We start from the raw sequence: 15,783 nt of genomic DNA, 5'->3' as shown, positions 1-15,783 counted from the left end.
TATACAAATAAAACTGAATTGAATTGAAGATCATGGCAGGCCTTCGTTCTCATGCTAAACTCTTCTTCAGAAACATCACTATGTTAAGCCAGATGCTTATGAGACAGGGAGGACCCCAAGGGGAGAACACAAGACAGCTGGTATGAACAAGACTTTTAATGAGGATTTACTGTGGAAAGCAGGAGACTTGGAAGAGCTGGGTTCAGGGTGTAGGAGCAGGGTGACAAGCTGGGAGCTCAGGAGAGGGAGGAGGCAGGCAGGCAGCATAGAGCTGACAGGAGGTGAGTGGCAGACTGGGGAGTGCCAAGCCGGAGAGTGTGGCGCTGGGAGTGGAGAGTGCAGAACTGGGAGCGGAGAGCTGAAGAATGCAGAGCCGGGGCACAGAGAGCTGGAAAGTGCAGAGAAACAAAAACATATAAGAATCATCCAAGACAACAGGTACAAAAACTTGATCAGTAGAAAAAATAGCAACCGCTAGTATGTAGCATAGGTAGGAAATGAAGTGGCAGTGAGGAGATGCCAGAGCTCTGGTTAAATGCAGTGGAGCCAATTGCTTGCACCTGCGCCGGCGAGCACATCCTGTCACTCACCCTAATTGTCAGGTTGGGGAGGGGAGCAAATACCGGCCAAGGTCCTGTTAGGTCCTTGGCCGGTATCCGGTATACCCTTTCCAATGAGAGCCCCCAGGCCACCCACCGGGTCGGTCAGGATGAGTAGACCAAGCCGGAATCCAAAATGAAGGAGCAGGGGCCCAGGAATGCTCCCCGGGGCCGTAACCTTCCCAATCAACCAGGTACTGGAGGCCACGGCCCCGGTAGCGCACATCCAGGAGGCGCCACATGAAAAAAAAAGTAGAACATGGGGGATTTGGTGGTTAAAGCAATCCTAAACATAGTTTTTGAGTGTAACAACATACAGAATAAATTTGCTTTATTTTGCATTGTGAAGTTAGACTGTAATTTTTAGCAGAAAAATGTGACCATGCGTGGATTTCTTTTTTAATGCAAAGAATTTTAAAAGATTGAGAACATAATTAATTTAATAAGAAATGTTTGGTTTTGAAAAAAAAATCTCACATAGAATACTTTTGATTTCCTTTATTTAAATTACCACTGAACTGTATTGTCTTGTGATGGGGTGGAACAAACCAACTGATATCTTGATATAGTGGGTAAAAAAACCAAAAAATTAAATGCTGTCTGAGCTTGCAAAATATGTTTTTGCAGGCCTAACATATTCACCATGCTATGAAAAATAAAATGTATGTGCTCGGTTATGACAAGAAAACATTTTAAGCTTAAGGTCCAATTTGTACAGTTTCCATGGAATACTTCTTTCGGAATAGCTATATTTTATTTTGTAAAACATGTCTAATATGTGACGTAGTCATTAATCCCGCCCTTACTGTTAGCTGATTGGGTTGACAAAAAGTATTTTGTGCACCGATTGGCTTCCAGTTATAGAGCACAGTTCCGCAAACCTCGTCTGTTTTTGTTTTGACGTTTTGAGCTATTTAGAGGACCACAGAAGTCCTTAACAAAGGAGATCGTCAGCCTTCGGAGTCTAGGTTCGTAACTATAGCCTCTTGAAAATTACATGTTGCTGAAACATAACACGTATCTCCTTCGAAGTCTTAATTGTGTCGTTTCATCACTACACGGGAGTTTTATCTGTTAATGCTAGCTAGCTACGTTACCGATTTAACAACGCTTTAAGCCAGCTGCTGTGTTGTGTTGACTTGACAGCTGTTATAAGTACTGCCCCTACGTGTCCACTGGTTGCTAGTGATGCAGGCTAGCTGAATATATGTTGAGGATATCTAAGCGAAGCTAAGATAGCTAAGTTTATTGTGGTTTGCGAGAGAAGTTAATCTCTTATCACTCAGGGCATGAAAACGTTGTTAATGGCATGTAACTAACCCATTCATAGCGTTTGATCAATATGATGGTAGCCCATACACAGACTCTAAGCAGAGAACTTTAAATACTTGAACTATACTGAAACAAAAGATCCTTGTTTTGCTGAGTGCATCGAGACCTTCTCCCGATAGTCAGCTGCACTGGTGAAGTTTGGCAGGTTAATTCTTAATGAAGGGGCATGTAATTTTGTGGCACTAGCAAATGCAATATTTTGATGGCACATGGACTGCATGTTTTGGACTTGCGTGATTTTCACATAAGCTGCATCCATCCGACATCCACTTTTTGGGTTCATATTCAATGCAGACTTTTCACCCAGCCATGTCCTCTAGCTCTTCTTGAGGTATATAGAATTCCATCAGCATGTTCATCATCTGTCAAAGGAGCTCTCCTTCTAATTGGTTCATCTGCTTGTAATGTTGCCACAGAGACATACTGCCAAGGAACAACCAGTTTACACTGAGCTCTCCTAAAGGTCTTAGCTACTGATGTTGAGCAGTCACACTTGTTAGGAAGATAATTTCAGTTGCTTTTTGTTCACAGTCATACTGTTTTGGTTGCTACACAAAGCTAGATGACGGTGGGAATATACACTGACTGAAACTGAGAGTTTTACCTTCAGTCATAGTTAGGGTTGGGTTTTTTTTCCCCCCGATACTGGTGCTGGTGCCTAAATCATACCAGAACTGATACTTTAAAAAAGAAGTATAAAACCAGGCCATACATTTCATAATTTGAAGGGCAAGGCCGTTTGGCCTTCAATGTCATACATTTTTAGAGGGCAAAAAGGCCACTTGACTGGGCACTAAGGCTGAGACAAATGTGTATATAGCCTGAGCAGTAAAGCTACAAACTAGAGAAAAGTGCAGATGCTTGTAGACAGGTTAAAGGGAAATATGTAGAGATAGTATCATCAAACATCGTTCCATCTTTGTATCCAGTAAAACTAAAGGAAACCCTGTTGTAGCACCTCTAGCTTGATTGATGCAGTGAGCTAAATATTGTACATAGATGCAGTGAACACAGACATTAACAACAAACAGTTTGTAAAAATGTTGATGTTACCAAGAAGTGTTAAAGAGTGAGTAACATGAAACTCTACAGCACATTATACCAACTGACATGAACCACGGAGGTTTTATGAGGAGCAATCCCCAGTGAACAGCTTTATTAAGCACCGTTCTCCCTAATACATCCATAAACACACCCCTTACATGAGTGACTGAACATGAACAGTCATTTACAGAGATTGTTTCTCAAATCTGACAGATCTGATGTGGACAGACTGGCCACTGTGGTTGTGTAAGTATGACAGATATACAGGACATCATGGCCAGATGCTAGGGCCATTGTGAAATTTATACCCTGCATAAAATGAAGGTTGACATAAAAAAAAAACAAAAAAACATTACTGTCCATTTCACAGTGCCAGAGGGCAAATTTTTCAATTAACAAGCAATTAAGTGGCACCAAAATATACACTGTGAGCATTGATTAAAAGTAAGCTGGTTGCAAAATGTATTTTGCAAATCACAGTAGAATTAAGAACAGATGATTTAACTCTTGTAGTTTTTGTGGATGTCTTAGTTTTATTTGATGTAATTTTGAGAGACGCGTTAATATTCTCTTCCATCAGTAACATTTTCTAGATATTTTTTGCTGTATTGATTAGGAATGTTAAAATTGTAAAGGTGCTTTGCATACTTTTTCTAAAGTACAGTGTAAGACCCAATTTACACCTGGTGTTAAGATGATGAAGATGGGGGAAAAAAAGCAGAACAATTTGTTGGTCAGTGCAGGTTATAATGATTAAAAAATCATTGTTTTTTTTTTGTTTGTCTTTGTACCTTTTCAGGGAAAAAAGCTAACAAAAAACAAGAAAACAGGAGACAAAATGGCAACAGACTCTCCACGAAGACCAAGTCGTTGTGCTGGAGGGGTTTTGGTGCGAGCACAAGCTGCTACGTGAGGATGAATATCTGTTATTATTATTTCAGTATTGTTACTTCAGTAGAAATCCCCATGATACTTTTATGTGTGTCTGTGTCCTTGAAGAACCAAGAAAAGGGAGCAGTCTGCTCGATAAACTTGGATGTTGGTTAATTCACTGTCATCATTGCACTCCATAAATTGCACACCTTTTAATGTTTCTACACATTATTGAGTCTTTTTTTTATTAACTAATGTAACTGATGTACATTTACAATTACACTATAATTTAGATGTCATATCTACAGTATGTCAGCTGTGGAAGAATTGACTGATCTAATGTCCATAAATATACTCATGAAATTTAAAAACACGCCCCTAATACCAATACAAGTTGTGCATTTTTAAATTCCATGAGTATACATTATCATGAGCTTTTTGCTGTTATAGGGAGCAGTCTTACATGGAAAGTGTGGTGACCTTTCTGCAGGATGTGGTTCCCCAGGTAACGTCATTGTCATTTGCTCATTTATACTAACAGCTGTGAGTTTAATCCCAGTTCCTCACTGCTGTACAAATTTTAATTGGTGCTGTACATCCTGAGTATGTGGTTAGACAGCGATGACAAGACAGCTACAGAAAGAGCTTGTTTGTCAGTGGCACAAATCTGTGCACAAATTTGATCATTTTTGTCAGTATAAAACTATAAAGTACATTGATTTCTTGTATAAAACAGTATTACACAGTATTATTGTATTCTACACTTTTATGTACTATTTTATAATGTATTTATTATACAGTAATATATTTGTGTGTAATATGCAATCTGACCTTTCATCATGTAAAGGTCCAAAATAGTGTCTGCCAGAATGAAGAGGTCATGTTTTTTTTTTTCTCAAAGAAAGAGCAAAAACTAGGGTTAACATTGGTTTGACTTTTTGAGATGTAGAGCTTTAAAAGCATCTAAAGGAATTAATTAAGATATAGTTCTTTCAGGGTGCATTATTATCTACTGTAAAGCTAATATGTTTGTTTTGGTAACATTTGTGTCCTAGCATGGTCATGACATTACCTTTGTTCTGAGTTTATGTGATTATAATTTTGGGAGTCGTTTGAGCTTTGTGTCACATTAGCAGCAAAGTTAGCAGAGCTGTGTAGATTCAGAAAATAGGTTGGGAGGGGCAAAGAGCGAGGATTGGGGTCCGATTTAAGTTTATTTTAAGTCTCACTAGACCCTCCATTTGCTGAAAAAATAACTTTAAAGTTGCATAAAATTGACAAAAACAATATCAAACAAATATTTATTTTTAATTATTATCTATCTCAAGGAAGTTTTGCATTTTAACAAATAAAATTTTGTATGATGCTGAATGGAGCATGCCTTTAAAGGAGAAGGTTGTTAATTTTCTGTATGAATAGTACTTTCAACAATCCCCACACAGAGACTAAAAGCCAACAGTTAATTTCCTCTACTTAACAGGTAACGTCTGTCACTCTCAAGCCTGTATTAATTTATTTGTCTGTGCCATAGGCCTCTGTTGTAGGGCTGAGTGAGTTGGGAAATCACTGAAAACAAGCTTTAATTGTAAATGCTAGTAGGAAGATGAACCCAACATTTTCATTCAGTGGATATAAGAAGTCTACATACCACTGTTAAAATGCCAGTTTTTTGAAATGTAAAAAAAAAAATCTGACCAAGATAAATGACTTTAGAATTTGTTCCACCTTTAATATGACCTGTAATCTGTGCAACGTATTTAAAAGACAAACTGAAATTGTTTAGTGGGGAAAAAGTAAAAAACTGAAATAATACGGCTGTATAAGTGTTTACACCCTCTCATAATTATGGATGTGGCTCTGATGGAAGTGCAGAGAACAGTGAGTAAGTGTGAAGATGGGAGCCAGCTGATCAGCACAAGCATTCAGGCAGGAGGGGGGGGGGTCACACTGTCTGGGCCTGTTGCCTTTCTGATCTCTTGCTTTTAAAAGGGGAACACGCATCCTTTTCACAGATCTTCAGGGGTGGGAGCTGGGGGGAAGGAAAGTGATCTTGGGAGGAGCAGCTGCTGGTCTGAGGTGAGGTGAGGTGGGTGTGGGTTGTGGAGTTCTGCTTCTCAAACTTACAATAAAAAAAAACATTCAAGTCATCTGCCAGTTGATGGTCTTCCACAGCAAAGAGTGCTACTGTGATCTCCCTTGTCAATATGTTCCTGGCCTGGCTGTACATAGTCCTGTTCCCACTTATATAGGCCTCCTCTTTGGCATGACAAAACTGCTTGATTCTTACTGTGAACCAGGGCATGTTGTTGTATATACAGAAGGTGGGCACACACATGCCCTCACAAAGGCCTGGAGGCCTGGAGCTCTGTCTTTGCCTGCTTGGCCCATCTCCTCACTGTCTTGACCACAGGATTCGCAGCTTCTGCCTATAAGTTGGGATGAGACAGACCATGCAGTGACAGAGCGATGAGCATCTTTTATTGCAGTGGTCCAATGTATTTTTGTTCTTAGTAGGACAACTGACATGCTGTCTGTATTTGGGCAGTTTGTGGGTGAGATTTACTCTGTTAAAATTCCCTAGAACAATGAGTGGGGATGTTTCAATTCCATGCTAGTTATCTGGTCAGCCAGGTGCTGTAGTGTGCTAGCATGGGCCTGCAGTCATATATATACTCCGACCAGAAAGAATGACAGAAATTCTCTGGGAGAATAAAATGGTTAGCAGTTGATAAAGAGTCTAAGTCTGTGTTGCAATTTGTGAGTTTGTGAAATCTCTCAAAGTGCATGAAGCTGGTGGTCTGTAGAGAGCTCACATGAACATCTCCCACATACACAGTTGTTGGTTGTTTCCTCCATCAAGGAGGTTGTGTTTTTGGTTGTGTGTGTTGGTTAGCAGTATTACATACAAATGGCTGGATGGATCATCCGCATACTTGGTACAGACATTTTTGGTTGGAAAAAGCCAAAGGTCAAGGTCCCAAAAAATAATGGAACAAAAAATTGCACAAAAAATTCCCATTTTTAGCATGGGGGGGGGGAATTCACATCATCAAAAATGATCAAAATAATTTTCTGTTGGAAAGTTGACACATATATGTAGGGTGGCAATATCTATCACCAGACCAGATTTCATCCAGATCTGATCTGGATTCCGGATCTGTCAGGAGTTGCCATTTAAAGTTAACGTCCCCATGGCCTGCTCACTTTGCTCATTTCTAGCCATTTAATGTTTAGTCTTGGGTACCTCTAGATTAGCTTTGCACCCCTCATAACTCCAAATAGTCAAATTATTTCAGAACAATAAAACCAGAGTGCCTCTTCCTAAAAGCGAGAGGATAGTTCGTGAACATGCACAACTCCTGCTGCTGGTGTTGACTCGAAAGTGAACAGCATAACGAACTGCAGCAGCATTAATTAATTTGAATTTCTCCTCCATAGAAAGGTAAACAACGGTGTTGTGTCAGTCTGTTTCCTCATTGAGATGTGTTTCCTCTAATCTTCTGCTAACCACAACTGCTGAGGGGGGCACTACATGAAACAGAGCTTTGAACAGGGAAAACACATCTTAATAGGAGAACACTTTCTGACACAAGACTGGTTAGGAAGCCACGACAATGCATAAAAAAAATCACTGACAAATAAGCCACGCTTTCAACAATGAGAATACCTCAAATCCTACCTGACATGTTCGAGTCAGAATATGAAAGTGTAGGGCACAGTGAACTGCAACAGTATTAATTAATTTGAATTTCTCCTATATAGTAGGGCTGCATGATTAATTGTTTTGTGAGCATGAATTAGAGCAGGGAGATGACTTGCAACAAACCAAACACTCACTTTCCCTCAATAAGCTGCGTTAACCAATTACATTCAAAAACTAATCCAATATGTTTGAAATTGTGAAAGATATTGTATGCCATCCTGCAGCTATTTTTCAAACGTTGCTCTGCCTGCCCTGTATGCCTAGTGCTGAATAGCAGTTGAGGCAGAAATAAATCACTTTGTGGTTATTAGTTGCAGTTATTGGTTAACGCAGCTTATTGAGGGAAAGGGAGTGCTTGGTTTGATGCAAGGGATCTCACTGCTAATGCAAACATGGCAGAATCATTATCACATGAGACTGTGATCACACAGGGATCTAAATCACATTCATAAAATGATTAATTGTGCAGCCCTACTCCATAGATACGTACATGTAGGTAGACCACGTTATATGTACTGATGAAAAAAGATTTGTAACACTTGTAACACACACAACAAAGTGGATAATTGAGACACCCCATATTTTAATTGGCATAATGCAGACATAGTAACTTCTCCAACCTTGCAACAATTCTCCCTACAGAAACAGCGCATTAAGAGGCATGCAATGTGCGTTTTTTTAAATTTACTGCTACGTCTCACTGAGTAGTGGAAACTTCAGGGTTGGTAAATCCAACCGGTGATCGCTGTGTCTTCCCTCACAGATCCCTCGCGTTACAGGTGACCACATTCCCAAAGTAGTAAAATGATTTCCAACAGGTAGCATTGCATCAACAATAACATCATGGATCATTAGAATCCTCTCGCTAACCTGCAGCACATCACATGTGGCAGACATTCTGGCCTCAAGCAGTCAAAACAAACAGGTACTGTGCTCCAGAGGAATCCAGTGTTAATGAGTTGATCATTCACCACCCCAGGGTGCTTCACTGGCTGGCTGACTGTAGGTTTCCAGCTGCTCCATTCACACCACTTTAGACTCGGTCAGGTAAAACAGCGAGTTCCTGTACCTGAACATTCCTGGACATGCAGTAACCTCAGGCTCTGTATTTTTCTCCACATCCTCTGGTCACAATGCAGTAGCAGGAGGTATATATCCACAAAACTGTGTGCACTTGAAAAAATTTGCTTTTAGAATGGCACTGGTGGATGTCAGGCAAGCTTGCTTGAACACACACAGCAAGGAGAATATGATCATTCAGGGACATTTGTGAACTATTGCATATTACATGGTTGGAAAAAAATCTCACCAGAGTTTGCGAGACTTGTATAAATCAAATTGCTTCTGCACAGAACTACAACAACAGAGGTACACTTTGTTTTTTGCTTTCATTCACATTTAATATGGTAATTCGTTACTGTAACATTATAGATAAGTCAGAAAACACAGAAAAGCATGCCATGGGTGCTTTAACATTGAAAACCACATTTAATGCATATTTATTTTTTTGCGATGACTGCCTGCCATACCCTAAACAATGATCCGAATTTTATCTGGATCAAGAATTTTAGGATGTTTTGGATCTCATTTTTAACATCGGACCCAATTGAATGTTGTGCCTTGGCGGAGGTACACGTGCTTTCTGAGTGCTCTTATTATTTTTAGTCTCTGTATAGGGATGATTGAAAATACTATTAATGTAGAAAATAACTGACATTATCCTTTAAGAACTAATGATTCATATGGGTTTGGAAAAACGTATGCTTTGGAAAATGATAAGCATGATTGTAAAGTAAACATATTATGGTAGAGATGTTAAAACATAAAAAAACATGTTCTATACACTTTAGAAATCAACAAAGTTTGGTTAAAGTGGGGGGGGATTGTGTAGTTTACCAGTCTACTTCAGTTTATATCCAAATAATCAGTAGGAACCTTGATTAGAAACAATGAGGGATGTGTTGCATACTTGATTTTCCAGCCAAAACATATACTTGAGCTGTCTACATTTAGTCAAGCAGCCATTCTTTGTGGAATGTTTCTTTACTCTGGATTTATTCATCTATAAAATGTAATTTTACTGGTAAATGTGGCCAGTAGATTTTAGTTTTGTTTATGTGTGTCCATAATGTTTTTCCCATTATCTTTTTGGTGTTTCAGGCATATACTGGGGCTCCACCTACTGATGAGAAAGAAAAAATAATTTGGGTTCGATTTGAGAAAGCTGACATCAATGGTAAGTCCTCACTTAACTGGCACAACTTGAATTTAGTTTTATTTGAACGCTGAGCAGAAGTTACTTCATGTCAATAAGCCATGCTTATCTTCTGTAAATACAGTCAAGTTTCTAAATTAGTCTTCAATTAAAATTAGTTCTATCTAAAACAGCTTTTACAAGCTATACCACAGTACAAGGTAAAATAATGTAAACTTACGTCCTTAAATTTGGCTATAAACAAAAAACAAACAAACAAAAATGAGCATCCCCTTTTTACCATTTAGGTATGTTAAGCTAATTTGTCAGTCTAGATTCAGAGTCTGGTGTGGTCACTAATGAAAAATCTTCTTGACTCTCAGGAAATGGTCATTTGTATTTTAAAGTTGTACTTACCATGCTTGCTTATGCTTTATGGCATAATTTGAAATACACATTAGCACTGATGGTGGTTTCAGGCTTGGGGCGATGCTGGAATAAGCTGTACTCTTCAGATCCTATCTTAAATGTTTATTTCTAAGGCAGTTATTAGGGATGCACCAATAACAGTATTGGGAATGGGGTCCAATACCACCTTCTAGTACTTGTACTCATAGAAGATGTCTGATACTATGCAATGATACCACAACAAAATACTTTAACCTCACGCTGGTTGAGCAGGTCGTTAGGCCTCTCTCCCTGTCTCACACAGACAGGAGGTCTCATTTTACAGAGATGTCATATGTGCAATGAAATCATAGTAATGAGGGAGAAATTAATCAAACACATGTTGAACAAGTAGAACACAACAACATATTTGTAGAAATGCAATGTCTTCACTCTGCCCTTGGTCAAAATGCTTGGTCCCTATTGACCTACTAAACCCATATGGTGCTCATTCATTCATTGTAGTGAATTGTTGTGAACAAGAAGAAAACAAATGCTAATTTTATGAAAATAACGGCAGAGGCTAATGAGCTCTGTGTATGAGAATGAGCTCAATTCATGTGGACTTTGAGGCTGACACCAGCAGCTCCTCTACAGAATTGTGCTTCCTGGAACACAGGCCTGGAGCATCAATGCTCATGCCATGCGTAGTGCAGTTCTCTTAAGCCTTATTGGGTTGCTTTCTGTATTTCAGTGCCTCATCTGTATCCAGCCCAAACAGCTAGCTTAGCACCACTGAGAGCTTATGCAGTGTCTGCCTCTACTCAGACAGTTAGATAGTTGCTACTCAGTTGGCTGAGAAACAAATTATGCCAGGAAATCTGGGTGAGGAGTGTGATGAGCAACAGGCCTAGACCAGAGCATCCACTAAAATGCCATTAGCTTTTATTCCTTCCTACTTTTTAGTTACCATTAAGACAAAGTAGACTAAATCTGAGCATGAACTATGAGCATGCCACAAGACATGATCAAAATGTTTAGCACAATTACTGTATCAACTTTACAATCAACCAATAACAGCCAGTAGGGAAGCCAAACAGGCTAGCCCCACCTGTTGCTAGTGTGTTTGACTGAGAAACGAGCCTGGCCAGGAAACCTGGGCAAATAGTGTGGTGAACCACAGGCCTCAACAAGAACATCCAGCAGTGTGCCAGCAGCTTAGCTGAAAAGCAAACCAGACTAAAGCTAGCGACTAGCCAAAACATAACAATCAAGCTATAGCATGCTAAGATAGGTAATCCAGACAAGGCATATGGATTGACCAATATCCATGATTGGAACATTCAGCAAATCGGGGATTGGTAGCACAATTAACTGTTTAAGACAGTTAATACAGCTGGTGAGCAGGCCAGCACAAAGACAAGGATGCTCAAAAGAACCCTGAGATAGTAAAGAGGAGAGGCAGGATAGCTGACAACTACAGCATTAGAGGGCAAATAATTGCACAGACTCTCCAGTCACAGGCAGGTTGCCAACACCAGCAACACGAAATGTGCTTACCCAAAATACAAGTCTGACAGAGCAAACAACCTGCCTCAAACACCAGGCTGACAGTGAGAAGATCAAAAGAGGCTGAAGGTAGGCTACCATGGGGTGTTGCTTTATTGGTCAGATGTGTTGAACACACAAGGTACAGTGGCTCTCGATGTGCATGTAGAGTTTTCTTCCATAGGAATGATTAAACAAGATAAGATAGAGAGAACTTGAGGCTGACATGTGCAAACAAGAAAAACTAATGTGCATTAGGAAAATAAAAATAAAGTATTTATAAATATAGAAAAATATTTGTATACACATTTTAGATGGAGTTTTTAAGATAGATACTGTACATACTGTATAAAAGTATATTCACAAGGTATTACACTGAGGGTGCCCAGGGTATGATGGCAGTGGTTAGTGCTGTTACCTCGCAGCAAGAAGGTTCTAGGTTTGAGCCCTGTTTTACCTGGTGCCTTGCTGTGTGGAGTTTGCATGTTGTGACCTGCGTGGGTTCCCCCTGCATGGGTTCTTTCCGTGTTCTCCAGCTTCCAAAGCTGCATGTCCAAAGACATGCAGCTTAGGTTGATTGGCAACTCTAAATCCCCCATAGGAATCAGAGTTGGTGTATGTGGTTGTCTGTCTCTAAATGTCAGCCCTGTTGATAGACTGGCAACCTCTCCAGGGTGTACACTTGCCCAATTTCAGCTGGATTGGCTCCAGCACCCCTGTGACCCTTGACAGGATAAGCGGTATAGGTAATGGCTAGATGGATGAATGACATACCTTCTCATAATTATAGATGTGGCTCTGATGTAAGTGCAGACTCCATCTGAGACTCCAGACTGAGAACAGACTCATTCCACTGTCATCTCCAATGTTTTGAGCACGCTCAAACAGCTGGAAAAAAAACTTAGTTTTTTTCCAGCTTACTATGACCTGGATGACTGAGAATCTGCACATACATGTTTTTAGCTCTAGGTTGTTACAACTCCACCACAGGGCCAGTTGTTCAGCCTCCTGTCTGTAGGCCAACTTGTCACTGTCTCGGATGAGACCAATGACCGTTGTGTCTTCTGCAAACTTCAGGAGTTTAACAGAGGGGTCCTCTGAGATGCAGTCACTTGTGTAGAACAAAGACAGCAGTGCTAATAGAAAATATCCCTGTGGGGCACCTGTGCTGATTGTCCAGATGCTGGATGTGATTTTTCCCCAGCCTCACCTGCTGCTTCCTGTCTGTCCGAAAGCTGGTCATCCACTAACAGGTGGGGGCAGGCACAGTGGAGTTTGGAGTGGAGGATGTCCAGGATGATGGTGTTGAATGTCAAGCCGAAGTCCACAAAGAGGACCTGTGCACATGCCCCTGGAGAGTCGGGATGTTGCAGGATGTAGTGCAGTGCCATGTTGACTGCATCATCTGCTCATCTGTTTGCCCGGTAGACAAAGTGCGGGGGGTTTAGCAGGGGTTCTATGATGTCCTTGAGGTTGGCCAACACCTGTTTCTCAAAGGATTTAATAATTACAGATGTCAGGGTGACAGGTCTGTAGTCATTCATTTTGCTCATGGATAGTTTTTTGGGAACTGGGATGATGGTGGAGCATCTAAAACAGGAGGGGACTTCACACAGCTCCGGTGATCTGTTGAAGATAAGTGTGAAGATGGGAGCCAGCTGATCAGCACAAGCATTCAGGCAGGAGGGGGGGGTCACACTGTCTGGCCCTGGTGCCTTTCTGATCTCTTGATTTTTAAAAAAGGCTTCAGGGGTGGGAGCTGGGGGGAAGAAAGGTCATAGATCATAGAGTCTGAGGGCTGCATGGAGACAGAGCGATAGGCGTTTTTTATGACTGTGTAGTTTTGGTCCAATGTGTTTTGGTCCCTGGTGGGACAACTTATGTACTGTCTGTATTTGGGCAGTTTGTGGGTGAGATTTGCTCTGTTAAAATTCCCTAGAACAATTGGTGGGGAGTCGCAGTATTTCAGTTCCACGCTAGTTGTGTTTGGCCAGGTGCTGTAGTGTGCCAGCGTGGGCCTGCAGTGTTATATACACTCTGACCAGAATGAGTGATGAAGGTTCTCAGGGAGAATAAAATAGTTTGCAGTTGATGAAAAGAGTCTTTAAATCTGTGTTGCAAGTTCTTTCTAACACTGATTCTACCTCCTCTCATTTTCCCAGATAACTCCATTACAAAATCTGTTCTGTATACATGGAGAGCTGCTGCCCTCCAATCAAAATGTCCATACAGCTTTTTGTATTAACAAAAATTGGATAAAAGGTGTTTGGAGGGGGTTTCTTATGTTTAGCATCTCTTCTTTTTTGAAGGTAATCCTGGATGGGTTGCAGGGGAGTGAAAGAGGAAAAACAACAAACACTTGAGAGAGTGCGCCACCAAAGCAGCCATACGTGGTGCCATGATGTTGTCTATTTATAGCAGATACACGCATGTAGCCTACTCTGTCATGCATGTGACTTTGTTGATATTAGGTCTCTACCTGCATGGAGCAGGGGAGACATATCCACTTTGTTTACTACCACTGGCAGTCAGGGAGGAGTGAAATAGAACTATCATATTGAGTAGGGACTACTAACAACCTTCACAGGACTATTAGAACTGTACATCAATGATTTTATACTAGACATAATGTTAAATGTGTACTATGGAATTTCTAAGTGTTAGTGTAATTACATTTAATAATTTGTGATTTAGGCACGCACACATACCAATCATAGCTCAAAACATTTCTAAATTTGGTTGAATTATAAAAGCCAGAAGTGGTACTAAATTAAGAGCTGTTTTCTGAGCCAAAAGATCCAGATCCAGCTGATTGCAAAGCTGAGCCAAATGATCTTTGAAAAGAGTCTGGGATTTCCATCATTAGTGGTTGTGCTATGTTTATCAAAAAAGGTTTTCATGTAATTTGCACAGGCTCCCATTATATTTTACTGAATGACAATCATAAAGTGAATCTCATGAAAATAAAAACTGCCTATGAAGTGACAGCAGTTTTATGGTAATTGAAATTTTCATAGCAGAAACACTGCATTTTTATTAAACACTTTTATCAGTACTTGGTATTGACAGGTAGTCAAATGTTAATACTTGTACTTGGTGTGAAAACAGTGCTATTGATGCATTTCTAGTAATTACACATAAAATGTTAATGCATCGGTACTGGATTGTTATTGTTAAAAGTGGAATACAATTCCAATCCGGAGCACTGACTGCATGCAAATAGGAGAGAATATGATTTATTGAAATAAAGAAAAAAAATAATTGCACTTACAGTAATTGAGAAAGAATATATTTTGCAATGTGGGCATTTGTTTTATAAGAAAGTTGTGATATAGCAGTCAAAGATTATATAAAACATGTACTGTACATTATAATGTAACAAAGCATAATGTTATCTGATTCTCAGTGAAAATATTACAGTCTGGTACAGGGGTTTCCCTGTTTGTGCAGGGCTCCAGACTAACTTTTCATACTGGTGGCACTGGTGCTATCACGTCTCTCATATGGTGGCACCAGTGCCAGATTTGGTGGCACCATCTCTGCTTTGCAACGTAATGCTAAATTAAACCTAAATTATTTTAAATACCCTTAACCACCCAATTTGCATAGCCTATAATCATAATAACAGTCAGAGAGAGAGAGAAACTTAGGGAAAACAATAAATGGGAAAATCATTTCTAGAACACGTTCCCACCTTTTTATATGTGTAGTCACTTTAGTGTTCTATAGCCTATAGCCGTCAACATGATGAATGTTGACACTGATGATGATTAGGCTGTTGTATTTCAACTTAAGTATGAATTCCGCACGTGGCTTGCCATTTGTGATTTAGCCCATTTGCTGCATTTTTTTTTTTTTTTTTGAAGAATTTCTGCTTTTTGGTGGTCTGCTTCATGCACAGTTCACCTCTTTCACTCTGGCTAGTAAAGTTACTACTTAAAGAAGAACCTGATGGTGGGTTTCAACCACTACTAACTTCAAACTGGGACTTCACTAGATGTGAGTGGTGCATATGCGTGACTTAAGTGTTTGATCCGTTGAATCCACATTGACTCGGACCTCTGTGCAGAGACTCTCATTGGAACAGCTATCTGTCAGCAGGA

At 40.0% G+C, this 15,783-nt stretch overlaps 1 protein-coding gene across 8 annotated transcripts in view; it reads left to right on the top strand.

The window, feature by feature from the left end:
• The first annotated feature begins 1,472 nt into the window (after positions 1–1,472).
• bcas3 (BCAS3 microtubule associated cell migration factor) overlaps positions 1,473–15,783 on the top strand; it is a 531,108-nt gene continuing 516,797 nt past the window's right edge. For 7 of the 8 annotated variants that reach the window (XR_002276298.1, XM_020616813.1, XM_020616811.1 and 4 more), the window contains exons 1-4: positions 1,473–1,567; positions 3,775–3,884; positions 4,299–4,353; positions 9,712–9,787. Coding sequence is in view for 7 of the 8 variants with exons in the window: in XM_020616813.1 (XP_020472469.1) it covers positions 3,814–3,884; positions 4,299–4,353; positions 9,712–9,787 (202 nt within the window). In the remaining variant the exon portion in view is untranslated. Of the gene's footprint in view, positions 1,568–3,201; positions 3,222–3,774; positions 3,885–4,298; positions 4,354–9,711; positions 9,788–15,783 lie in introns of those variants that run through there. The other variant, XM_020616812.1, reaches the window with a different exon arrangement.

This window comes from Monopterus albus, unplaced genomic scaffold, assembly GCF_001952655.1.
Source record: "Monopterus albus unplaced genomic scaffold, M_albus_1.0 scaffold179.1, whole genome shotgun sequence".
Classification (NCBI taxonomy): domain Eukaryota; kingdom Metazoa; phylum Chordata; class Actinopteri; order Synbranchiformes; family Synbranchidae; genus Monopterus; species Monopterus albus.
Note: the sequence above shows the minus strand (reverse complement) of the source record. Positions and strands in the feature narration are given on the sequence as shown.